Genomic DNA, 24629 nt, shown 5'->3' with positions numbered 1-24629 from the left:
AAAAACAAAATTAAAAAAGTAAACTTACAGTAAGTGGTTCTTAACTTACTTGCGATAAAATTTAAAGATATATAAACAAGCAAAATTGTCATTTTTGAATTTGAATTAAAGCAATAACTTGCAATTAGAGATGCCCCAAAAAAATCGAAAAGTTACCCAGCGGTGACAGCAACCTAGCAGAGCAGAGTTTACAGAGCGCAGAAATGAGGAAGAATTCGGCGTCGATTTTTCCAGTTGGTATCGATTATTCAGAGTGACCACTCGGAAAAAGTCCAAAACATTTCAGTGCACCGATATATTTGATAGACAGTTCCCTGGTCACACTGCTCTGAAACCGATCGTTTTTGGCTGTTTTCTCGCGCAAAGTTCGACTTGATTTGACTTGGATCGATCCGATCCGCCGCGGCCAATAAACAAATGATAAGGGCCGAAATGGCCAAAAGCCTGTAGTGAGTGCGATTCACCTGTTGCTCGGCTGACCTGTGCGGAAAAGCGGACCTCGGCGCGCGCTGCACTTTTCCAGCGATTGTTGGTGCGTGACCTATTTATGTAACCTGTTTTCAAAAAGAATATCCCGCTTTCGACTGGACCGAAAAAGAGTGTTAATTAAACGGCAATTTCTCGTTGAATACCCACAGTTCGGCTCGGTTTGGTTCCGAAAAAGCGAAGAGTGCCAATTCTGAGGCAACAATTAAGGTAGAGAGTGATTGGAAAAAAGAAAAGAGTGCATTAACCCTGCCCAGACGGTGTGTGTGTGAGTGTGTGTTCGTTGGGGCTGGAAAAGCCAGCAAGGGAAAACGAAATGACAAGGGTCACAGCATCGCGGCATCGGTGCAACTTTAAGTATCATCGATTTTATTGCCGTTTTTAAAGGCCTTTTGCCCGAGACGAGAACGAGACGAAGACGTGGCTGCATGCATTTTTATTGCTTTAAGCGACTGACCAAATTAAATAGCTACGCTTCAGGTTTCGTTGGCTAGAACGGTACTAACATGCACACTGCCAACTACCAGCGCAGCCCCACTCTCTCGCACTCACACACGGGCGCACACAGGTACAGGTACACCTGCCGAAGAACGGCGGTGCGAGCGAGAGGGGAGATGCGTAAAGAGCGGCTCACAGTGCAACACATTCATGGGTGCCCCTGCCGTGCCCCCTTTCCACCCCCTCGCTGTGGCGCTCTCTCTTCCATTTTCTCTCTCCTTGAGCTTGAACCAGGCTTCCACACTGAAAGAAATAAGATCGTTATAAAACTGAAGTGCTATGGATTTCGGTTTTGAATTTTGTACAACTTATGATATGATGTCTTAAAAAAGGTCGATTTATTGTTGTATGAAAAGCTATAAAAGCTTGATAAAACACATCTAAAAATGTATTTTCGTATGGAAAGATTACTGTTAACTGATAACTGTTATTTTTGATCATTATTATAAAATTGCATAGAAGTAAACCTTCGTTTTTTTCATTATTTTTATTTTGCTTAGTATTTATATTTGAAGGACTTTAAAAACAAGTTATTTTCTGTCCCCGCTTAAAAATCGAATAATTTAAATTTTCTCATGCTATTACTTTGAATGTATAATTTTGCAACTTTGTTTCAAGGCTTTCGCTTATCATATCATATTAATTAAAATTTTCTCTCGGTGCAACGGTCAAGAATTCTCGAATTGACAATAGCAACAACAGCAACAACAACGCAGGCACACTTGTTTGTCCGGTTTGTTGTTTTTGCTGTTGCACAACGGGACATTTCGTGTGTGGACAATTGGAAAAACCCTTTTTCAAATAAACGCTTTTCATTAGCCGGTTTTTGTTTCTTCTCTCCCATCTCAACCTTTTTTTGCGTTTCCATTTGGGTTGTTGGGTTCCATTAATGTTGTGTTGCTGCTGTTGTTGTGGTTTTTTGTTGTTGTTGCTGGGGGCTTTCGCGCACGCAGCGACTTTCTGTTTGTTTGGTGAAACTTTTTTAAGGTCTTCTCTAAATACATAATAAAAAAATGAACATAATACTTTGCCCAGTTTCTTGCTGTTGTTGGTGAGTCGTTAGTTTTTTTTAGAAGATTTAAGTTGTAAAACCAGAAACAAATTGTGTGAAAAGATATCTAGCTTTGCGAAAAAGAATTTTGATGAAAAATGAAAGAATTGTGGAAAGAAAAACATTGCTTAAAATAAGGCAGGTAAGGTGCTTTTTAAAATAAACAAAACAAATTGGATAGAAATGGAAAATAATTTTGAGGTATTAAAAATTCATTTCAATACGCCAAAATCTGAATTTTGGAAGAAATTTTATTCGCATTTGTAGACTCTACTGTTATAACTCTTATTCCTCCAATGTAAATTTTACTTTGGATATAATATTTTACTTCAAAGAATACTAAATCAATAAGCATATAATTAATTAAGTTATATATAAGTATATTCAATAACCCCAATACATAAAAAAACCATTGAACTATCTGAATGAAACTCAGATTAGGTTATCATTTCGTGTGTGTCGATTCAGGCGAACCTACATACATAATTGTTGTACTGCTGTTATACCACAGATTGCTCAAAAAGTGACAACGACATGGTGTCAAGTGTCAAAGTCAAAGTGAACAAAAAGTGGGTTCATTAAACAATTTGTATTAGCGCGATATATGTATTGTGGGTATGCGTATATATGTAGAGTTGATGGCATAAACATAAACTTAAACCGTAATTGTACGTGGCAGCCACACACGAACTTTCACTAATGACTCTCGATGAACTTTTGGATCACTCACAACACCACTCATACCACTCGAAACGCACTCTCTCAGTCACTCACATATATCTCGTAGATATATGCACTTAGATACGTGCCAATCGTGTGTCATTGAAGGCATTAACCAAAGCAAAATCTGCAGAGACGGAAATTCTTAGACGCTTTCTGCCTGATTCTTACAATTCTTAATCGTTTTTGGTCATGTCTGCCTCACCCCTTGAATTTACACCTTGTTTAATGTTTTTTTTTTTACTTATCTCTACCTGCACTCCGGGGAGCTACGATAACAGCTGAATGGGCATTAAGCAATCATTTTTAAATAATTCGGGCATGACTGTGTTTGGTTTAAGTGGTCTCTTGATTTAGAAAACCATTAAGTTAGACCGTGGAATATATGTATGATATATGGAATAGAGAAGATACGCTTTTTTTAAGAAAAACCCCAGGCAATGATTTTTTTTAAAGTGTTTAAAATTGTGAAAATAACTTAATGGAACTATTATGATTTGTTTCACTATTTACTGTTCTTAAACTAAAGTTTAAAAAGTATACATTTTTTCCGGGTTTTACAGAGTTATTGTAGTACCCACTTTATTCATGGCTTCGGAAGACAGTAAGGGAATTATACTACTAAGTAGAGTACTGATAAGAAGACAACGAGTATTGGGCAATATTATTTAACATTCTACGTTTGTATGTATCAGATAACTGCTTGAACTCTACCCAACAATTCAGGTTGCTATATAGTGTGTTGCTATGTCTGAGTGTGGATCGCGGATAGTTGGGTTCCCTATATGCATTGGACTCGTATTTTGACCGGCAGAGCGTAACCAGACTGGTATGTGTGCGAGTATACGTGCCGCCGTGTGCCACTAAATTTGGTTGCTCTTGCTGTTGCTGCTTTTTTGTCTGGCATGTTGCAATTACTATGGAGAGGAAGAGGAGAGACGCCTCCAAATGAGTAACTATACTATACTATACTACCGCTGATACCATACCTCTGCGGCGGCAGCCGTTAGTCCATGTGTTAAATGATGGATGGGGTGTCCAATTGAAAGGCGGTTTCGATGGTAACCGACTGGGAAATGACGCCAGTTTGAAATTCTGATTCATGGCTGGCTTGGAAAATGAAGCAGTTGAGTTAAAAAGCAGATCTACATGTTGATTAGATGAGATTTCCTGCGGTTTTCGGGTGATGAAATGGATCTTTTAAAAAGATAAATTGAATTGGAGATCAACAATCTTTCAACGTGATTTAAAAAATAGTCTTGATTACAAATAGTCAGCATCGGTGATCAACTTTCTTTTACTACATGATCTTCAGGCACCATTCTTTCGGCTGAACTCGTCGGATTGGAATGGTTTTTAGGTAAAAATTAAGATTCAACATTTGATATGTTTGCAAACATCTTTTGCCCTACCAAGTTTTTAATATTATTAAGTGTTTTGCCCAATAAAAAAAAATATGTCGTTCTAGTTTCCAATGTTAGTTATTTTCACTTATAATTTTTTTCAAAGGCTCGTTTTCCTTAACAGAATTTCGTCAATGTCAACACCTTTCTAATTGAAGACGGTGCAGAGTTTTCTACTGCCTAAACCGAATATATAGTTAAACTACTGTCATGCCGTATAAAGTAATGAAAGTAAATTTTTTCAATGAAAACCAAGTCAATTTGCATAACAAACGCAGCTCATTGATACCTTCGATTTCGGTTAGACCCTCTTTTTCGGGTGGTTCTCGTATCGAATCGATTGTTCGGGGCGACTGAATTTAAAAAGTGAAAATAGCTCGATGGCCTTTTTTGCATGTCTAAAGGTTTAAAGGTTTATTTATTTTGTATAAGATCTTCGGTCACGTATGGGATCGTTTTGGGTCGCTTTTGGTTTCCCTAGTTTCGAGGAGAGAAGAAAAGAAGTATCGAAAGTATGATTTTTATGGATGTGTATTTAAGAAACGGTGATGACTAATTCGTTGTTGTTTTCGATTGGTTAATGAGTTGCCACTTTGGATCGAGACTTAATGTTGGCCAAATCGAGGAAAGAAAGACGTTTACCTCAAGCTAGGAAAGCGCTATGATAGCGTCAAGAACGACAAAGAGACGACGGACCACAAACGAAGACAGCGACAAGTTGTGAATTCTTTCAATTTACCGTAAACTTCACCTTAATTTTTTTTCTCCCAAGCCGGTTTTATTTGCCGCAGGCGCTAACTTGTATTTCGTTATTGTTGTTCACGGCTAACTCTTCCACTGGTTTTTCTTTTGGAACAGAAAAGTAACACAAGAGGCAGCAGCAGCAGCAGCAGCAGCAGCAGCGAAGAGGAACGGGCCTTTGTCTCTGGATGCCAACCCAGGATCAGTAAATGAAGGACGACGAATATGGTGATTGTAACACGTGTAAGTATTTCATTCCCTATTAGCGAGCGAGAAGTGGGGGTATCATTCCTTATCCAGGTACTCCATCTATCTCACTTTTCCCTCTGCCATGAACACCAACCAACAGAAGCAAAAAGCGGAAGTTCCATGCCATGCCTCACTTCAACTCCCATTACTCTTGCACAGTGGTGGATGGAAAAGTAGTATAGGGTGTAACAACAGGTTGCTCAATGCAACAGGTTCTACAAATTGTTTGCTAACTTTAAAGGTTCTTATATTTAACTATTTTGAAGTTCTTAAAATAACACACAAGTTCACAGAACAGTTTTCTCCCCAATATTTGTAAATCTAATAAAGTAATGAAAATCTACAATAATTCGAAGACACGTACTAAGCTTAAATAAAATGGTAGTTCATTAGAGACAAACAAGAAGAAGAAATCTGAAACCCCAGCTATTTATTATCTGTAATACACAGACCTAAATTGTAATTGTATATCTCCAGATAATTTGCCTTTATTTAAGTTCTTATAACTACGTTGATCTTAACTCTGTTCTTTAATAAGTAAACACCCAGATCTTAAAAGTCTTTTGAAAGAACCTTATTTATAAATCTTAAATCCCAGTTATCCATAATTAAATACTTAAAACTCAATTTTAATTGTATACCTTCATATTATTGGCCTTTTACTTAACTTCTAGTAACTACCTTGATCTTAACCTTGTTCTGTTGTAAAACCCTTGAAATACCTCCTGCTCACCTATATATTTCCGCCCATCACTGTGCATTGCTCATGTCTGTCCCTGGTATCACTATTTTCGTTGCGTTCCGCTCAAGCGAGTCTTACAACAAACAGCACACGGTCTTTATGGCCCCCATGTCCATGGCAACCGAATGCGGCAGCCTCGTAAAGAACTGAATGTCAAATTGAAAAATCGTAAAATAGTAAAATGGTTAAAAATTGGAAAATGTAATTACGCTTCTAATCGACAGGGTGACTACATCTGGATAGAGCCCGCCTCGGGGCGAGAATTCGATGTGGCCATTGGAGCACGTGTCGTCTCCGCGGAGGGTCGTCGCATCCAGGTGCGCGATGACGATGGCGACGAGGTGTGGCTGGCCCCGGAGCGCCGCATCAAGGCCATGCACGCGTCCTCCGTCCAGGGAGTGGAGGACATGATATCCCTGGGTGATCTGCACGAGGCTGGCATCTTGCGGAACCTGCTCATTCGGTACAAGGAGAATCTGATCTACGTGAGTAGCACCTCCATTAATAATTGCCAAAACAAAAATTATAGAATAAATCATCATTAAACAAGAATTTTACATCTACTAAGTTTAATAGGTATTTTTATTCAAAACTTTAAGAATGATCGTAAATGGTCGTTAAGATTCAATTATGTTGCGCCATCACTCATTGAATTGTAGATATAAATTCTTATCTTGCTCATTCGATATTGAGGTCTTTTCAATTTTTGATTCCCGTATATTTTTTATCGTGCTGAACTTAACAGAATTTAAATTGAAGGTCAGATAAATATGAAAAGACATATAATTTCTTTTGTTAACAATTTATAATTAAGGTAGAATTATAAAGTCTGCTTCTATATAAACGCTCCTTGTTTTCCTTACTTTCAGACATATACCGGCTCCATATTGGTTGCTGTCAATCCCTACCAGATCCTTCCCATCTACACGGGCGATCAGATCAAGCTCTACAAGGAGCGTAAAATCGGGGAGCTTCCGCCGCACATCTTCGCGATCGGGGACAATGCCTATGCGCACATGAAACGATATCGCCAGGATCAGTGCATCGTGATTTCGGGAGAGTCGGGAGCGGGAAAAACGGAAAGCACAAAGCTGATCCTGCAGTATCTGGCTGCGATTAGTGGCAAGCACTCATGGATCGAGCAGCAAATCCTCGAAGCAAATCCGATTCTAGAGGCATTCGGAAATGCCAAGACCATACGCAACGACAACTCGTCGCGGTAAATACTATAGTCATAATTTATCACCTGATCTTATATTAATCAAATGATTTTTTATACAGGTTTGGCAAATACATAGATATACACTTTAGCGCCAATGGCGTGATTGAGGGAGCCAAAATCGAACAGTACCTGCTGGAGAAGTCACGAATTGTATCCCAGAATCACAGCGAACGCAATTATCATGTCTTTTACTGCATTTTGGCGGGACTTTCGTCGGATGAGAAAAGCCGCCTTGATCTTGGCATGGCAGCTGATTATAAGTAAGGGTTTTACATAAACAAATACTAATTGGAACCTTTATTAATTTAATTAAACTATTTATAGATATCTGACTGGTGGCAATAGTATCACCTGCGAAGGACGAGACGATGCCGCCGAGTTCTCGGATATTCGGTCTGCCATGAAGGTCTTGCTCTTCTCCGATCAGGAAATCTGGGAGATTATCAAGCTGTTGGCTGCCCTGCTCCACTGTGGCAACATCAAGTACAAGGCGACTGTGGTGGACAATCTGGATGCCACCGAGATACCGGAACACATAAATGTGGAGCGTGTGGCTGGGCTTCTTGGACTGCCCATTCAGCCTTTGATTGATGCCCTCACACGCCGTACCCTCTTTGCTCATGGAGAGACTGTGGTGTCCACCCTATCGCGGGATCAATCTGTGGATGTGCGGGATGCCTTCGTAAAGGGAATTTACGGACGAATGTTTGTACACATCGTTAGGAAGATCAACACGGCTATCTTTAAGCCGCGAGGCACTTCAAGGAATGCTATTGGAGTCCTCGACATTTTTGGCTTTGAGAACTTCGATCAGAACAGCTTCGAGCAGTTTTGCATCAACTATGCCAATGAGAATCTGCAGCAGTTCTTTGTGCAGCACATTTTCAAGCTGGAGCAGGAGGAGTACAACCACGAGGCCATCAACTGGCAGCACATCGAGTTCGTGGACAATCAGGATGCTCTCGATCTGATAGCTATTAAGCAGCTGAATATCATGGCTTTAATCGATGAGGAGGCACGGTTTCCCAAGGGCACGGATCAAACGATGCTGGCCAAATTGCACAAAACCCATGGAGCGCATAAGAATTATCTGAAACCCAAGTCGGATATCAATACCAGCTTCGGACTAAATCACTTTGCCGGCGTTGTGTTCTATGACACGCGTGGATTCCTGGACAAAAACCGGGATACCTTTAGTCCTGACCTTCTGCATTTGGTTAGCCAGAGTGGCAACAAGTTCCTTCGCCAAATCTTTGCCCAGGACATTGAAATGGGTGCCGAGACGAGGAAGCGAACGCCCACACTCTCCACTCAGTTCCGGAAATCCTTAGACGCTCTGATGAAGACCCTCTGCAGTTGCCAGCCATTCTTCATTCGGTGCATCAAACCGAACGAGCTAAAGAAGCCCATGATGTTCGATCGTGGTTTGTGCTGCCGCCAGCTGCGTTACTCCGGGATGATGGAGACAATCCGGATCCGTCGAGCTGGATACCCTATCCGGCATGGATTCAGGGAGTTCGTGGAGCGCTATCGTTTCCTGATACCCGGAGTTCCGCCAGCGCATCGCACGGATTGCCAGGCGGCCACTTCGAGAATATGTGCTGTGGTCCTGGGCAAGTCCGATTATCAGCTGGGTCACACGAAGGTGTTCCTGAAGGATGCTCATGATCTGTTTCTGGAGCAGGAGCGGGATCGAGTGCTGACGCGAAAGATTCTAATCCTGCAGCGCAGCATCCGGGGATGGGTCTACCGGCGACGGTTCCTTAGACAGCGAGCCGCTGCCATCTCCGTGCAGAGATTCTGGAAGGGCTATGCCCAGCGCAAGCGCTACAGGAACATGCGAGTGGGTTATATGCGTTTGCAGGCCTTGATTCGTTCCAGAGTCTTGTCCCATCGTTTCCGCCACCTGAGGGGTCACATCGTCGGTCTGCAGGCCCATGCCCGAGGCTATTTGGTGAGGCGGGAGTATGGTCACAAGATGTGGGCTGTCATCAAGATCCAGTCCCATGTGCGACGAATGATTGCCATGCGTCGCTATCGGAAACTTCGCTTGGAGCACAAACAGTTCGCGGAGGTCCTTCAGCTACGCAAGCTGGAAGAGCAGGAACTACTGCATCGCGGCAACAAGCATGCCCGGGAAATTGCCGAGCAGCATTACCGAGATCGTTTGCACGAGCTGGAGCGCCGCGAGATTCAAGAGCAATTAGAGAATCGTCGTCGGGTTGAGGTAAACATGAATATCATCAATGATGCGGCTCGCAAACAGGAGGAGCCGGTGGATGATGGCAAACTGGTGGAGGCCATGTTCGACTTTCTACCCGATTCCAGTAGTGATGCCCCAACTCCGCATGGCGGACGGGAAACCTCCGTGTTCAATGATCTGCCTCATGCGCAAAACGTCAACCAGGAGGATATTATTGCACCCATTCACATCTCCGAGGATGAGGAGGATCTGTCGGAGTTCAAGTTTCAGAAGTTCGCCGCCACCTACTTCCAGGGGAACGTGAACCATCAGTATGCCAAGAAGGCTCTGAAGCATCCTCTACTTCCGCTTCACACGCAAGGCGATCAACTTGCCGCCCAGGCCTTGTGGATCACCATTCTCAGGTTCACAGGTGATATGCCGGAGCCAAAGTATCACACCATGGATCGAATGGACACCACTTCCGTCATGTCCAAGGTGACGGCTACGTTGGGACGCAATTTCATCAGGAGTAAGGTGGGTTGAGATTATTTAGATACCATACTAAATTCGAAGATACATTTTTAACTTATTTTTACAGGAATTCCAAGAGGCTCAGTTAATGGGCCTGGATCCCGATGCTTTCCTGAAGCAAAAGCCTCGCTCGATCCGCCACAAACTCGTATCCCTAACGCTGAAGCGGAAGAACAAGCTGGGCGAAGATGTGCGTCGGCGTCTGCAGGATGATGAGTACACGGCGGATAGCTATCAATCGTGGCTGCAATCTCGGCCCACCTCCAATCTTGAGAAGCTACACTTTATCATTGGCCATGGCATCCTTCGAGCTGAACTGCGGGACGAGATCTACTGCCAGATCTGCAAGCAGCTGACGAACAATCCCCTGAAATCGTCGCATGCCAGGGGTTGGATTCTGCTTTCCCTGTGCGTGGGTTGCTTTGCTCCGTCGGAGAAGTTTGTCAACTATCTGAGGGCCTTCATCCGTGAGGGTCCTCCCGGATATGCGCCGTACTGCGAGGAGCGACTGAAGCGAACCTTCAACAATGGAACCCGCAATCAACCGCCCTCGTGGCTGGAGTTACAGGCCACCAAATCAAAGAAGCCGATCATGCTGCCCATTACGTTTATGGATGGCAATACCAAGACTCTGTTGGCCGATTCCGCCACCACGGCCCGGGAGCTGTGCAATCAGTTGTCGGACAAGATAACGCTCAAAGATCAGTTTGGATTTTCCCTGTACATAGCTCTGTTTGACAAAGTCAGTTCCTTGGGAAGTGGCGGCGACCATGTGATGGACGCCATTTCACAGTGTGAGCAGTATGCCAAGGAGCAGGGCGCCCAGGAACGCAATGCCCCCTGGCGGCTGTTCTTCCGCAAGGAGATCTTCGCACCCTGGCATGAGCCCACCCACGATCAGGTGGCCACCAACCTCATTTACCAGCAGGTGGTCAGGGGCGTGAAGTTCGGTGAATACCGCTGCGACAAGGAGGAGGACCTGGCCATGATTGCTGCGCAGCAATACTTTATCGAGTACTCCACCGATATGTCGATGGAGAGGCTGTTCACCCTGTTGCCAAACTTTATACCCGATTTTTGTCTCAGTGGCGTGGACAAGGCCATCGAACGTTGGGCCGCATTGGTTCTGCAGGCCTATAAGAAATCCTACTACGTCAAGGACAAGATTGCGCCGCTGAAGATCAAGGAGGATATCGTCAGCTATGCCAAGTACAAGTGGCCCCTGCTCTTCTCCCGTTTCTACGAGGCCTATCGCAACTCAGGTCCGAATCTTCCCAAAAACGATGTCATCATAGCTGTTAACTGGACGGGCGTCTATGTGGTGGACGATCAGGAGCAGGTCCTGCTGGAACTAAGCTTCCCCGAGATCACTGCCGTGTCCAGTCAGAAGACCAACAAAGTGTTCACCCAGACCTTCAGTCTATCCACGGTTCGAGGCGAGGAGTTCACGTTCCAGAGTCCCAATGCTGAGGATATAAGAGATCTAGTTGTGTATTTCTTGGATGGTCTGAAAAAGCGGTGAGTAGTAAAGAGTTACTATATCAAAAACCAAAGAAATAAACCATTTTCTCTTTGTTTTCAGCTCGAAATTTGTTATAGCCCTGCAGGACTATCGTGCTCCTTCAGATGGAACGAGTTTCCTGTCATTCTTCAAAGGCGACCTTATAATTTTAGAGGATGAATCTTGCGGGGAATCCGTACTGAACAATGGCTGGTGCATAGGTCGCTGCGATCGCTCCCAAGAACGTGGAGATTTTCCTGCCGAAACCGTCTATGTTCTACCCACGCTCAGCAAACCACCGCAGGATATTTTAGCTTTGTTCAACATCGAAGAGGCTCATCATGGGCGACGCCTGAGTATGGCTTCCAATGGCGGTGCTGTGGAGCCAAGGGATCGACCGCATACGTTGATGGAGTACGCCCTGGATCACTTCCGTTTGCCGCCAAAACGAACCATGTCGAAAACACTTACCCTGAGTTCCAAACGCAGTGAGGAACTGTGGCGATATGCCCGGGATCCCATCAAGGCACCCCTGCTACGCAAGTTGCAAAGCAAAGAGGAGTTCGCCGAGGAGGCCTGCTTCGCCTTTGCCGCCATACTGAAGTACATGGGGGATCTGCCCTCCAAGCGTCCGCGAATGGGAAACGAGATCACGGATCACATATTTGATGGACCGCTCAAGCACGAAATTTTGCGGGATGAGATCTACTGTCAGCTGATGAAGCAGCTGACGGACAACCGCAACCGGATGTCCGAGGAGAGGGGCTGGGAACTGATGTGGTTGGCCACGGGACTGTTTGCCTGCTCGCAGGGTTTGCTGAAGGAGTTGCTTTTGTTCCTGCGCACCAGGCGTCATCCTATTTCTCAGGTAATCTATCTAAATAAATTTAACTGCAAGCTGCAGTGATTTATTTACTTTAAACTTAACTTTCACAGGACTCAATGCATCGACTGCAGAAGACCATTCGCCATGGACAACGCAAGTATCCACCGCACCAGGTGGAAGTGGAGGCCATACAGCACAAGACCACACAGATCTTCCACAAGGTCTACTTCCCGGACGACACGGACGAGGCCTTCGAGGTGGACAGCTCCACACGGGCCAAGGACTTTTGCAACAACATCTCGCAACGCCTATCGCTGCGCACCAGCGAGGGCTTCTCCCTGTTTGTGAAGATTGCAGACAAGGTCATCTCGGTGCCCGAGGGTGATTTCTTCTTCGACTTTGTACGCCATTTGACCGACTGGATTAAGAAGGCGCGACCCATACGAGATGGAGCCAATCCGCAGTTCACCTACCAGGTCTTCTTCATGAAGAAGCTGTGGACGAACACAGTGCCAGGCAAGGATCGCAACGCCGATCTCATTTTCCACTACCACCAGGAGTTGCCCAAGCTGTTGCGCGGCTACCACAAGTGTTCCCGTGAGGAGGCGGCCAAGCTGGCTGCCCTTGTCTTCCGCGTGCGATTTGGTGAAAATAAACAAGAACTACAGGCCATACCGTAAGATAAGATTTGAACATTTACCGCAGACTTCGGTTAACAATAGAATATTTTTTAGGCAAATGCTGAGGGAACTTATTCCATCGGATATAATGAAAATGCAGAGCACTAGCGAATGGAAACGATCTATTGTGGCCTCCTATAACCAGGATGGCGGCATGACTTCCGAAGATGCCAAGGTGGCCTTCTTGAAGATTGTATATAGGTGGGTACAATGAGGTGAAAAATAATAAAAATGTTTCCTTACACATTTTATTCCTTAAATAGATGGCCGACTTTTGGCTCCGCTTTCTTTGAGGTGAAACAAACCACCGAACCGAACTATCCCGAAATGCTATTAATAGCCATTAACAAACACGGCGTGAGTCTCATCCATCCAGTGACCAAGGTAAGAAGTCATAAATGTACTTTATTACTATAAGAACATTAAGAACTATTTATTGCTCTAAGATTATATAGGTTTATTATAGTTATATACAATGTTATTAAAAATTTGTAACAATTTCTATTTACAGGACATTTTGGTCACGCACCCATTTACACGCATCTCGAATTGGTCCTCGGGCAATACATATTTCCACATGACCATCGGAAATCTGGTGAGGGGCTCGAAACTGTTATGCGAAACGTCGCTCGGCTACAAGATGGACGATCTGCTGACTTCATATATCTCGTTGATGTTGACCAATATGAATAAAAATCGAACCATACGAGCCAACTAGTAAAACCTACAATTACCGCAAATATTTATAATAATTATAAATTACGATTGCAATAACTTATACAAGCCTAGTACTTTATAGCTGTAAGTCATTCCTTATGCCCACCACCCTTCGCGCTAATTGCATTCCCCTTCTCAGAGAATTCATTCCAATTTTGGTCTTGTTCAGCTATCGATTATACCAAACCAATTTCCCGCTCTTGTTTTGTTTTTAGTATTTGTTTTTGTATAAATTTTGCAATTACTCTCTTAGGTATTCTTATGGCACATTCCGGTTAAATTATTAAATACAATGTTTTGTATGAAGAAAAGGTCTTACATATCCATAGATAAGCATTTGTATCTACGCATTTTGCATCTATCTCTTTGTATATCCTAACTGCATATCTGTACTGATGACGTTTTGTATCAAATACATAGAAATGTTCAATTATTTAATAAATTATATACAATTAATTGGGCATTTTTGATGGGATGGGACGACGGCAATGAAACTCGTTTATGGATTTCAAGAATTGGGATCAATATTGGATATCAACGAAAGGGGGCCAATTATGGACACAAATGAAAAATCTTACAAGTCAGCCAGAAGAGAGACTTAAAGAGATAATGAGATAATTTAAATACAAATGACTTCTGAATAAGAAAAGAAGATTAAGTTTTTGATTATAACGACATGGTTTGTTTTATGTTTTTTGAAAATATAGAACTCCATAGGACACTTTTAATAAATCAAATTTGGATCCTTCATTCAATTAAGATACAAGATACTATGGTCAAGAAATGTAATTTAGACGCTTTTATTATTTTGGCAGTTGAAGATCAATAAAGTACGAGTTACAAAACATAGTTAATTTCATTTTATCTACATTTTGTTAACTGAATACATTTCGCTAATTAAAGCAAAAGTTGTTTACTGCAATGCAATGACTGAATGTTTGACGAATCGGCTGACTTCCTAGCAATTGAGTAGGTATATAACTAAAAATTAAATATTTAAGTCATTTAATATTAAATCTATAAATATTAAATATATATTAAATATTAAATAGACTGATAAATGAATAAATTAGTATTTATAAAAATTTGTTCTGCCAATACTGGTAAAGGATCACCAATATGTTCTGCAATCGATAAAACAATCTTGACCTACGGCTTTGGATTTACCACCTGGCCATAAATCGGAGTACGTGTCCAAAGTCTTGTGAATACAAATTCATATAGGACTTGCACATATAGTTTCCCTTGATTTTCTTGGTTGACTCCCACGCCATCGACTTCCCACGCATTGTATTTTGCGAGAATTTCCATTTTTCCCCAGCGTGTGAAAAACGGCAGCAGTCGGCAGGCAGCAAACGACTGAAGACGGCGGGTAGACTTAGATTTTTCAAGATAATTAACTTTTTTAGTAGTCGCTATGAAGTTGTGTAGCAGTCCTGAGAACTTTTAGAAATTGCTGTCTCCCCCCTTTCTAAAAACGACCGCAATCATCGCACTCACCTGTCCAAACGGCGGGGGAGAAAGGCGGTCGGGGGAAAAGTGAAGGAATTGTACATTAAAAATTCCAAACTAATTTCATATTCAGCTTCTTATAAGACGGTGACGACCTTAAGAGGTTGCAGTTCCAATTGCCAGACTCGACTCGGAACTTTTGGTGGTGGTTTTTCCATTCCATCTCGCAATGAAAAGGCCAGTTTTCCTCACGCAACCCAAGTTCGTTGTTTGAGTCTTTCGTTCCCATCGCTCGTGGTGCAGTAAAATCTTAGGGGTTGCAACCAAGTTCCCACTGGCTGCCTCTGATAAGAAATGTGTCTCCCAACTGCAAGATGAGTTTAAGTTTCTTGGCCGGCGCTGAGCGCTCACCTTCTGATTCCGCCGAGCGGAAGTAAGCGATAATTAATTCAAAACTGCGAATCTTAATTTGTAAATCTGTAAAGACAGCAGCAACCGAGTGCATAAATATTCAACAAAGGCAGTAAAATTTCTCACAGCCGCTCAGCGCCGTCTTTTTGGGCTGTGAGAAAATTCTGCTCCTTAACTTGGCCAAAACGGAAACAATAGTGTTATATATCTATGTATATTTGCTTCTTAACGTGGCGTTCAGCAATTCCAGACCAAACTATAATTAAAGTCGGCCCCGCCAAGGGGGTTGCCGCAAGGCATCGTGGGAAGAGCTGCACTTGTTTTGTTTAAAAATATTCACACGATACTGGGCCAAATTCCCACAGCAATTTAAGGCCACCAATCCTCCCCCTCAGTCCAACCAAGAAATTGGTGGACAAGAATAATCACGCTAAATCAAAAACATAAGCTGACATGATTTGGTTTTTTTTCTTTGTCATAATTTCGGATTTCCTTCTTTTTTTATTCATGTTGGGCATTTCGCTTACACTTAAATAAACCACTGTTTTGTCTTGTAGCGATTTTTGTTACAAAATATTTTATGGACTTTTTGTGCTACGAATTACCAAGGCGTTTTTTAACTAAAAAAAATCCAACAAAACCGTATGTACAGAAAAAAGTTTTCCCTCTGACTTTGTCTTTGACTTTATAAAAAGTTTAAGGGAGAAATGGAATGTTTTTGTGTAGCATGGCTACTTGCTAGGCTCGAGTTTTCTGGTATATTTCGAAGTACTTTTTTCCCTTTGGCAGTCCTTAGAAATTCATAGCAAAGAAAATCATAAATATTTCAACCGCAGCTAAAAATCTTCTATAAACTTACATCAATTGTATATTTAACTAGAATTACATGTTCTGTGTAGATGTATATATTCATGCACATACAAATATATATATATATATGTCAGTGAGCTTTTTTCGAGTTATGTACAGAGTTATATGTTGCATTTACAAATCTATTGGTTCCAAACTAGCACTAGATACATGTATAAAGGATGATTCACTTTAGAGAGGAGGGGGCACACATTTTGGTTCACGTCATGAGAGGTGGAAAATTAGTATGAGAAAAATTGTCAATCTACAAACTAAGGTCTCCAATAAAAACTATAAATAACTTAGGATACATAAGTGTGCGATGCAATAATCCTGCACTCAGGACAAGCCGCTACCATGACTATTCCATTGCACTTCTGAGATGGAGGGCAGCGCCTGATGCTGCTGTGGCTGTTGTTGTTGTTGCATACTGCCGCCGGCCGGGGATCCCGCATTGTTGCTGTTGTTATTGTTGCTAATGCTAGTGATGTTGTTATTGTTATTGTTTTGTCGCGTTCGCATCACATCCTCGGCCTGGGTGTTGCAATGTGGCCGAGGACCCGGCTCAGGTGTATATGTGAAGGTCAGGCCGGTGGCATAAATAATACCATCATTGCGCACCAGCGAAATGGGCACCTGTGTGGGTTGTCGCACCTGCAATGGATATAAAAATGAAATTTATAGTGGGTACTAAAAGGATTTTCAAGCAGTAACTTACCCAAAGCCATTCACCGCGGAACTGGGAAATCTCGGGCACCACGCAAAGCAGCGTCTCCGTGCAGCGGTACATGGTCTCCGCCTCCACATCGCCGAACCACACCTGCAGATGCGGCGTAAAGTTGTCGCCACTGAGCTCTAGCATGGCCACATCGCCGCCGCCATTGAGATTCAGTGAATTTACAATTGGCACTGGCGTAACTGGAGAACTAAAATAAAAGCCGCCATGAAAACCAATCGATTGACAAGAAAATAAGCTCTACTTACGCCACAGGACCCATGCCCTCGTAGAACTGGTACTCTGCCTTGTCCGTGGATATGATGGTCCAGCAGGCACCGTCGTTGATCATCTCCTTGTTGGGCTCCTTGGGGCAGGGCGTGGCCTGGAACTGAATGATCTTCTCCTGCGAGAGGCAGAGATACATGCGGTCCGTGTCCTTCATGTAGAAGGCGCACTTGTGCAGCTGCGAAACAGGATCGTCGGCCTCCAACAAGGCCATCTGCTTGTCCACCTTCCGGATGATCAGACGCGGCAGCGCCATGCCCGTCACGGAGCACACCAGCTTGACCGTGGCCCCGTAATGGATGTAACCATCGCGCACCTGGAACTCCTCCGACTCGGACTCGTTGTCATCCAACAGGTGTATCGTGAAGGCACCCCATTGCGTCGACGAGGCATGGAAGTGTCCATTCTCCACGTGCAGATAGCGGGTGGAGACGGTCTGGGAACGCAGGCGATTGAAGAGGGCAACATTGGTGCCGCTGGCTATGCACAGGTCGGCATTCTTCAGCGACTGTTTCTTCTTGGACGGCTTCGATATCACCTTTATTCGCTTCGAGTTGAACACCCCAATGTCGTGGCCATTGCCGTAGAACATCTTCACCGACAGCATGAAGTGTTTTCGCTTGTCCGAGTCGGAGATGAAGAGCGTCTTGGCCGCACAGTACTGCTTGCCATTGAGATCCAACTGCTGCATGTCCTGGTCACTGCTCCCGATTCCGATGAAGGCGCATAGCTGCGCTCCCTGTTCGCCCTCGCCCTGCTGCAACATCTCCTCGTACCGCCGACGCCAACCGCTCCCGAAGAGGTAAATGCACGGCGGTGGACAGAAGAAGCGCTTCTCATTGCCGTAGGACTTCTGGGCCACCTGGAAAACACACAGATAACACACACAGTGGTGCAGGAAAATTCAATTAGCACAAATTGGTATCCAGATTATCGGCAAATCATATCAAAACCGCAAGCAATGCAGCTTTGTTAATTTTCTGTAATTAATTTCAATTATTTTCATCGCGGACTGGACCGGGCTCGCGTTGCTCAATTTGCGGGCAGTCGAGTGTGAAGGATTCGCATTTGGCGGCAGTCGCCGCTTGAAGATCGCCACCGCCAAAAGCAACCGCGACAATTTTATTCCATTTTTTCTGTCTGCCTTGGTCAGCAACCGCAAAAATGTAACACTTTAAAGTGGACAATAGAAACGACTAGTAAAAATGGGGGGTGTGGTTTTGTGGGGTCGGATTGACCGATTAGTAAGTTTAATTTTGAAAAATAAAATGGGTCTTGAAGGAATATCAACATTTAACTTAAATGAAAGTTTTTAAAATAATGAGTTTTTGGTCCTTTTAAGATGGTTGCGGCTATGAGATTTCAATAATCTAGGTTTTTATGTTAAATTCTGTAAATTTTCCTTGATTTATTAATTAACCAGTAACTATTAAGAAGAGCCTGGTGTAAACTATTGCTAGAAAAGTTCTATTAAAATTTCATTTAGTAAAACGCCTAAACTCTTTGTTGACCATTTTTCATGTTTTCCTAATTTAAATTAGGACAAGGACACAATTTCTCGGAGCCCTGAAATATTTAGCTATTTAAATGATATTAAATTGTAAATCTCTAAAATTTTTCTAATTGTTCTTTTAATATTCTGATGATTCTTAGTTGAAAGTGTTTTTATCATAAATCGTTCTTTTTACTACTCAAGACAACAGATCTGTTTAGAAACCTTTATAAACTAATCCCGTAAATTTTTGAAAAATTTTAAAAACCTAATTGAGGTTCAATAATCTTTAAAATTTAAAATATCTTTGAGATAAAAGTTGATCGTACAGTATACACCCGTAATATCTAAGGTTTCCTAAATTATAAAGATGTCTTTCCTTAAAGGAGGACCATTTTAATATAATAGATTAATATGTTATTAAAACAAGGCACTACATTATATGAAAATCTGTTAAGAGGTTTCCTGAGCTTTAAATGAGATGCTTTTACTTTTTTGTACCTTAATATTTGTAATTAAAATAGGTCCTAAACTACCTATCCAAAGTTTACTTAGCCTTAAAATGTTCTATCCCAGTGGGTTACCCTTTCGCACCTTGGCATGCAGGATCACGATGACCATGTCGTTGCGCTCGCGCATGTACTTCTCCATGGCGTCGCGCGTGAGCTTCTTCTCCTCGATGTGCGGCCGGTAAGGACCCGGTAGCAAGGACATCTGCATTTGTTGCTGCTGCTGGTGTTGCTGTTGTTGCTGCTGCTGCTGCTGGTGATGCACTTGCAACTGCTGCTGCTGCGACGTCGGCGGCGGCGGCTGAGGACCCGGAAGTCCAAAGTGCGGCATGTCCTGGCGTTGCGGTTGTTGCTGCTGCTGCTGTTGCTGGAGAGGATCGAGCGGCGAACCGTTGGGATTCACAACTGAACTATCGTAGGCAATGGCGGGCGGGGCGGCGGCGTTTAAATTAAATTGGCTGTAGCTCTTCATTTATGCACATGTCTCTTTGCATTCGGCTTATTTGTTTATAGGTTGCTTGTTTTCTGTTTTCTTTTTCTATTATTTGGCAAATTCGTTTGGCACTTTGGACACTGCTCGTTGTTGTTGCTGTATGTTTTGTATTTTGTTATCCTGCTGCAAACACCCACACACACGCAGAGCAGCTGTCGTTTCTCTCACGCACTCTCTTCCTCTTAATCGCGGATTGGCTTTGTTGTTGTTGCCGCTGCTGCTCCGGGCTCTGGATTTGGCTACTGCGGTCCCCACTAATCACACATATTTCCCCAATTTAGCTGATCTTGACTAGCGACTAGCGGTCTTAGCGGCTGGCTTCTGTTTAAGGCCGCAACTAGAGCTCGGGTTATATTTATAATATGCTACAACTAAAAAAAGCGACTGAGGATGTTGATGTTGTATCGATAGTCCGATAGGCGCTTATTTACGATAGTCGCTGGCTACCGGCGATATGACTGGCGTTGCCTAACACTGGCGGTGGGCTTGGCTGGCATTGGCCATCTGGCTATTTCGTAGCCAGTATTATATTTTGACTAAATAATGCAGTTTTTGGTATCAAGTTTTTTATATTTCACGTAACTTACTAGGACTTTCACCTTTTTATTTCTTTCCAATAAGTTTAAACTCATGGCGTTGATTTCTTTTTAGCACTGCAGGATATCGATTTTAAGCGCCCTCATTTAAAATGCTGGACTCAAGCTACTAACCTCCTTTCAACTGACCCATGCATTTTTAAAACGGGTCGTGGGAATACGCACTTGCCTGAATATTAAAGATATTGCAAACTTAAAGGTAAACGGTAGTAAACGTGGCTTAAAAGTTAAGTGGCAGGTGCAACCACTTATATAATACAATGATGTGAATTATTAAGAGCTTGCAACACATCGGAGAAACCGCCTTAAGCAATATTGATATTCAATTAGTAGCAGTTTAAACGAACAGTGGACAAATCACTGATCACTGAATATCACTTATTCGATTGACTGTGGCAATCGATATCGCCATCTTGCCATATCTAACTTGTGAAATCAAAAAATCGGTTCGGTGCGGTGCTTGAAATTCAAAGATATTCTAGAAACTTAGAGATAATGGAGCAATTCAAGGGCCTGCAAAAATCCCTGTATATATGGACGGATAGCGCTGACCTGGACAAGCGCGTGGAGGCTGTGAAAGCAGCCACCGGCGGTGAGGTGGCCCTGGAAAATGTGCACCGCCTGTCGTTTTGTAAGTTGTCTGTTTTTCTTTTTGTCTAGCCGGTGAGTCAGCAGATTTGGGTCAATTTAATGGTTTGTTTGCATTTCCAGCCTCTTATGCCAACTCCAGTTTCGACCTTATTGTGATCGAGTGCGCCCAGCTGACCGACAATTACGTAAAGCTGCTGCACATGCTGAAACCCAGTGGCAAACTGCATTTGGTGTCTTTCATCGGGCCGGCGAGCAGTCTGCTGCAGGAGGTGAAGCTATCTGGATTCATCAACTGTCGCGAGGACTCTCAGGATGCCCTGACCGCCGAGAAGCCAGGCTACGAGACGGGATCCTCGGCCAGGCTGTCCTTCGCCAAGAAGAACGCCAGTGCCCTGAATGTGTGGAAGATTAGCGGCGATGATGAGGAGCTGATCGATGAGGAGGAACTGCTGGACGAGGAGGACAAACAGAAGCCGGATCCGGCTGGTCTGCGTGTCTGCAGCACCACAGGAAAGCGCAAGGCCTGCAAGAACTGCTCCTGCGGTTTGGCCGAGGAGTTGGAGACTGAAAAGCAGAGCCAGGCAGCCACCGAGAACGCCAAGTCGAGCTGCGGCAATGTAAGATTACATAACATGCCTATCCCTTCCTTTTATATTGAACTTCTTATTTCTTATTTAAACAGTGCTATCTGGGCGACGCCTTCCGCTGCTCCACTTGCCCTTACCTCGGCATGCCCGCCTTCAAGCCCGGCGAGAAGGTGCAACTTGGTGGAAACCTCCTGAAATCCGACATCTAGCTTAAGCCCACCATGATACACCCAATCAAGCAATCACATTTCAAATAGTTTATTAAGCCGACTTACAAACAAAAAATGTCATAATGTAAATACAAAAATGCACCGCTTCACGAAAACAGCATGTCGATTCAAATGTCCAACTGCTCACATTTCGCATGGTGTACCCTTGATGAGATCGCGGTTCTGGCCCGTCAAAATGCGATAGTTGACGGCCGAGGGATCGAGTTCCTTGTACAAATACGTAGGCATCTTATCGGACAGCACCCAAACGGTGCCCTCGTTGTCGATCTTCATGTCGTTCGGGAAGACGAGAGTGTGCGAGTCGGAATCGATCAGTCCCTGGGTGTCCGGAGTGTAGGGACGCTTGATGTTCCAGCAGGCGATGGCGTCTTTGTTCACCTGCGTGTAGAAGATGACGCCGGTCTCGGGGTCGAAGACCTCGGCGGTGGACTGACCATTCATGCCACGGTCACCGACGTATTTAAAGTCATAGTACGAATCGCCGCCGGTCACATGCGATTCGTTCTGCAGCACTCGGTTGGAGACCTTGAACTCCTTGGTACTGGCCAGAGCATGGAAGTAGATGTCCTTGGAGTGATCCGGATTCATGGGACCCACCGCCATTCCAAAGACGCCGTCCGTCCACTGGAAGTTCACGCCGCCGACATTGAAGTCGCCCTGCAGAGGGTCGAAGTGGAAGAAATTGTGCTTGACGCGGTAGGATTTGTCGTTCCTCAAGGAGTACACAATCACACCATAGGCACCCAAGTCCGGGATATAGGCGAAGGCATCCTGGCACTCCGAGCGGTCGGCATCCACAACCTAGGGATAAAAAACGTTTATCAGTTTGGAATTCAAATCCTGTTATAATCCTGTTACTTACAATATTCGCAAAGAACGAGTCCTCCTTCTTTTGATCGTCGGGAATGGTGAAGCGACGCACCAAGGTGTCCGTCTTCAGGTCAAAGACCAGGATCGAATTCGGTGTGATCTGCTTGGGGCTGCCCAGGATGTCGGCCAAACCAGTATCGAGAACCCACAGGCGATCGCATACGTCCACTTGGATTCGGAAGGTGGAAATGATGGTGGAGTTGTCCTTCAGCTGAATGCCAGCATCTTGAGCCTTCTCAGCATCCAAACGTCCGCCCGAAGGTGTCTTTTGATCCTGGGGCTTCACATCGATGGGCAGCTTGTTGGCCTCCCAACTGGGATATGGGCGCAGTTTTGGCGACTTCTCTGTCGAGTTGAGATCGATGTAGTTGAGGGTGGCAGCAACACCGGCCTTCCATCTAAAATATATAAGGATAATTTAATTAGGAGGTGAAGTAACTACAGATATTAAAATAAGAAATTATTTTAACAAATTTGTTAAATGTTCATTACCTATTTGATCTTATCTTAGTTAAGTTCCAAGGGATTGGCTACTATTCCTAAATCAACTAGTTATGCAACTTTTATACAATTGATTTTTAATATATGGAGACTGATCGAACTTTGTTTAATAGTTAAGTCTTTATCTATTGCTGTGCTTAGTTAATTACTGACCATTAAAGATTTCTGCTGAACTTCACCTACTACTACTTGTATAATCAATAATATATAATCAATAACTAATTATTCATCAAAAAATGTATATCAGTGAAGCTATTAAAATCATTTGATAGGTAGATAGTATTCTCCAAACATTTTGATTATAAATCACTAACATTTAAAGGAGTTAAGAATCTTGTTTTCGTGCGTAACCGATATGATTTGTTTGTTATTTATATTATTCGGTTACTCATATGTATCTCCCGAAATTGTAAATTTGGTTCGGGTCTTTTTTATTATAAAGCGCATCGTAGGTAAATCCCCAAAAGGGATGATGTCACACGAAGATATTGTTTACTAGTTTTTAAAAAGTTCTGCTTTAATGGGATCGGTTATTTTCCATAGAATTTTCCGGTCATATGTTTTCTCCTATTAAATTATAATTATCTTAATGTTCGTATTTGCATTTAGAAACCACGATTTGAAATGCAAAATAGACTTACACAAAGGAAAAAAAATGATAAAGTTAACTAGCCAACGAGGAAACCGGTTTCCCCTCTTGACGCTCGATGATTTTGCAAGTCTAGCTTGACATTTAATTACAATCGAAGCCAACAAAAAAGGTAAATATTAAATTAAAGAAAAGACAAGTTAACGAGAGGTAATCGTTTTTCGGCTATGAATACGGTAACTTACCTTGGCACAGTGACAAAGATTCTGTTTTGCCAGCGCTCCACGCCCAGTGGCAGGTTGTTCTCCTCTATGTAGTGGCCATTCGACTTGGCCTCCGCCTCGGCCTCCGGAGTGGGCCAATCGAAGGCCAGCTGCTTCCACGAGAACTTCTCCTCCAGCTTGGCTTGGATCCCGGCCAGGCACAAGATCAGGCCCAGACTCACTATTCCCAGTGGGTTCATTGTGGAATTTCGGTTTGCAACAACTTGGTTTTCTGGGATCTTAACTTTTGCTTTGGGACCTCCTTTCGATTCGAGTTGAGTGCGCTAACTGCAAGAGCTTGGATCGGAGTCTGGCTTAATATGTTGGCTTGGATCCAAAAGAGTAGAGCTTAAAGCTCAGCACTCAGAGATCGGAGATCCCATAGTGTTATAATCTTTTATACTGAATTCCCAGCTGTGGTGCTAATGAATACTGGGTTGCGGCTTAAAATTAGCAACATAAGCGGAAGGAAGAAGCTGTGGAATTGGTAATACTTTAAAAATACCCTGCTCCCAGTTTATAAGGCGCAACTGGAATAATTTATCTGAGCAGTGAACTCAATATCTCATTAAACAACTAATGGGTCAATGAGTGCTTATAAGTAGGTATAACAACAGGCAGTGGATCCGAAATTATAACAT

The 24629-nt window shown here is 43.3% G+C and overlaps 4 protein-coding genes and 1 long non-coding RNA gene across 6 annotated transcripts; 2 read left to right on the top strand and 3 right to left on the bottom strand.

Moving 5' to 3' along the window:
• The first annotated feature begins 308 nt into the window (after positions 1-308).
• Positions 309-14008, top strand: ck (myosin-VIIa ck). 2 transcript variants are annotated; one of them, XM_017088271.4, is made up of 12 exons: positions 309-532; positions 5017-5142; positions 6115-6375; positions 6760-7109; positions 7172-7372; positions 7437-9831; positions 9896-11346; positions 11411-12197; positions 12266-12831; positions 12890-13036; positions 13099-13219; positions 13347-14008. In XM_017088271.4, the coding sequence occupies exons 2-12, from the start codon at positions 5125-5127 to the stop codon at positions 13551-13553; spliced, it is 6504 nt and encodes a 2167-aa protein (XP_016943760.2). In that variant the 5' UTR covers positions 309-532; positions 5017-5124; the 3' UTR covers positions 13554-14008. The 2 variants fall into 2 exon arrangements, with proteins under 2 accessions (XP_016943760.2, XP_016943768.2); XM_017088279.4 differs by having other exon boundaries at positions 314-696.
• On the bottom strand, positions 13751-15655 carry LOC139352995 (uncharacterized). Its single transcript, XR_011604069.1, has 2 exons — positions 15542-15655; positions 13751-15481 (listed from the first exon to the last, which is right to left on the bottom strand). It is a non-coding gene; the product is annotated as an uncharacterized lncRNA (long non-coding RNA).
• Positions 15656-16196: 541 nt separating this feature from the next.
• Positions 16197-20173, bottom strand: Su(H) (recombining binding protein suppressor of hairless). The gene is made up of 4 exons (XM_017090376.4): positions 19354-20173; positions 17249-18129; positions 16983-17190; positions 16197-16918 (listed from the first exon to the last, which is right to left on the bottom strand). The coding sequence occupies exons 1-4, from the start codon at positions 19738-19740 to the stop codon at positions 16604-16606; spliced, it is 1791 nt and encodes a 596-aa protein (XP_016945865.2). The 5' UTR covers positions 19741-20173; the 3' UTR covers positions 16197-16603.
• Positions 20174-20716: 543 nt separating this feature from the next.
• On the top strand, positions 20717-21860 carry CIAPIN1 (cytokine induced apoptosis inhibitor 1). Its single transcript, XM_017090117.4, has 3 exons — positions 20717-20988; positions 21069-21565; positions 21631-21860. The coding sequence occupies exons 1-3, from the start codon at positions 20853-20855 to the stop codon at positions 21742-21744; spliced, it is 747 nt and encodes a 248-aa protein (XP_016945606.2). The 5' UTR covers positions 20717-20852; the 3' UTR covers positions 21745-21860.
• yellow-c (L-dopachrome tautomerase yellow-c) lies at positions 21778-24283 on the bottom strand. The gene is made up of 3 exons (XM_017090116.4): positions 23971-24283; positions 22628-23033; positions 21778-22566 (listed from the first exon to the last, which is right to left on the bottom strand). Exons 1-3 carry the CDS (start codon positions 24186-24188, stop codon positions 21889-21891), a joined length of 1302 nt encoding a protein of 433 aa, XP_016945605.2. The 5' UTR covers positions 24189-24283; the 3' UTR covers positions 21778-21888.
• Positions 24284-24629: the final 346 nt, after the last annotated feature.

Source organism: Drosophila suzukii, chromosome 2L, assembly GCF_043229965.1.
Source record: "Drosophila suzukii chromosome 2L, CBGP_Dsuzu_IsoJpt1.0, whole genome shotgun sequence".
Lineage (NCBI taxonomy): Eukaryota > Metazoa > Arthropoda > Insecta > Diptera > Drosophilidae > Drosophila > Drosophila suzukii.
Note: the sequence above shows the minus strand (reverse complement) of the source record. Positions and strands in the feature narration are given on the sequence as shown.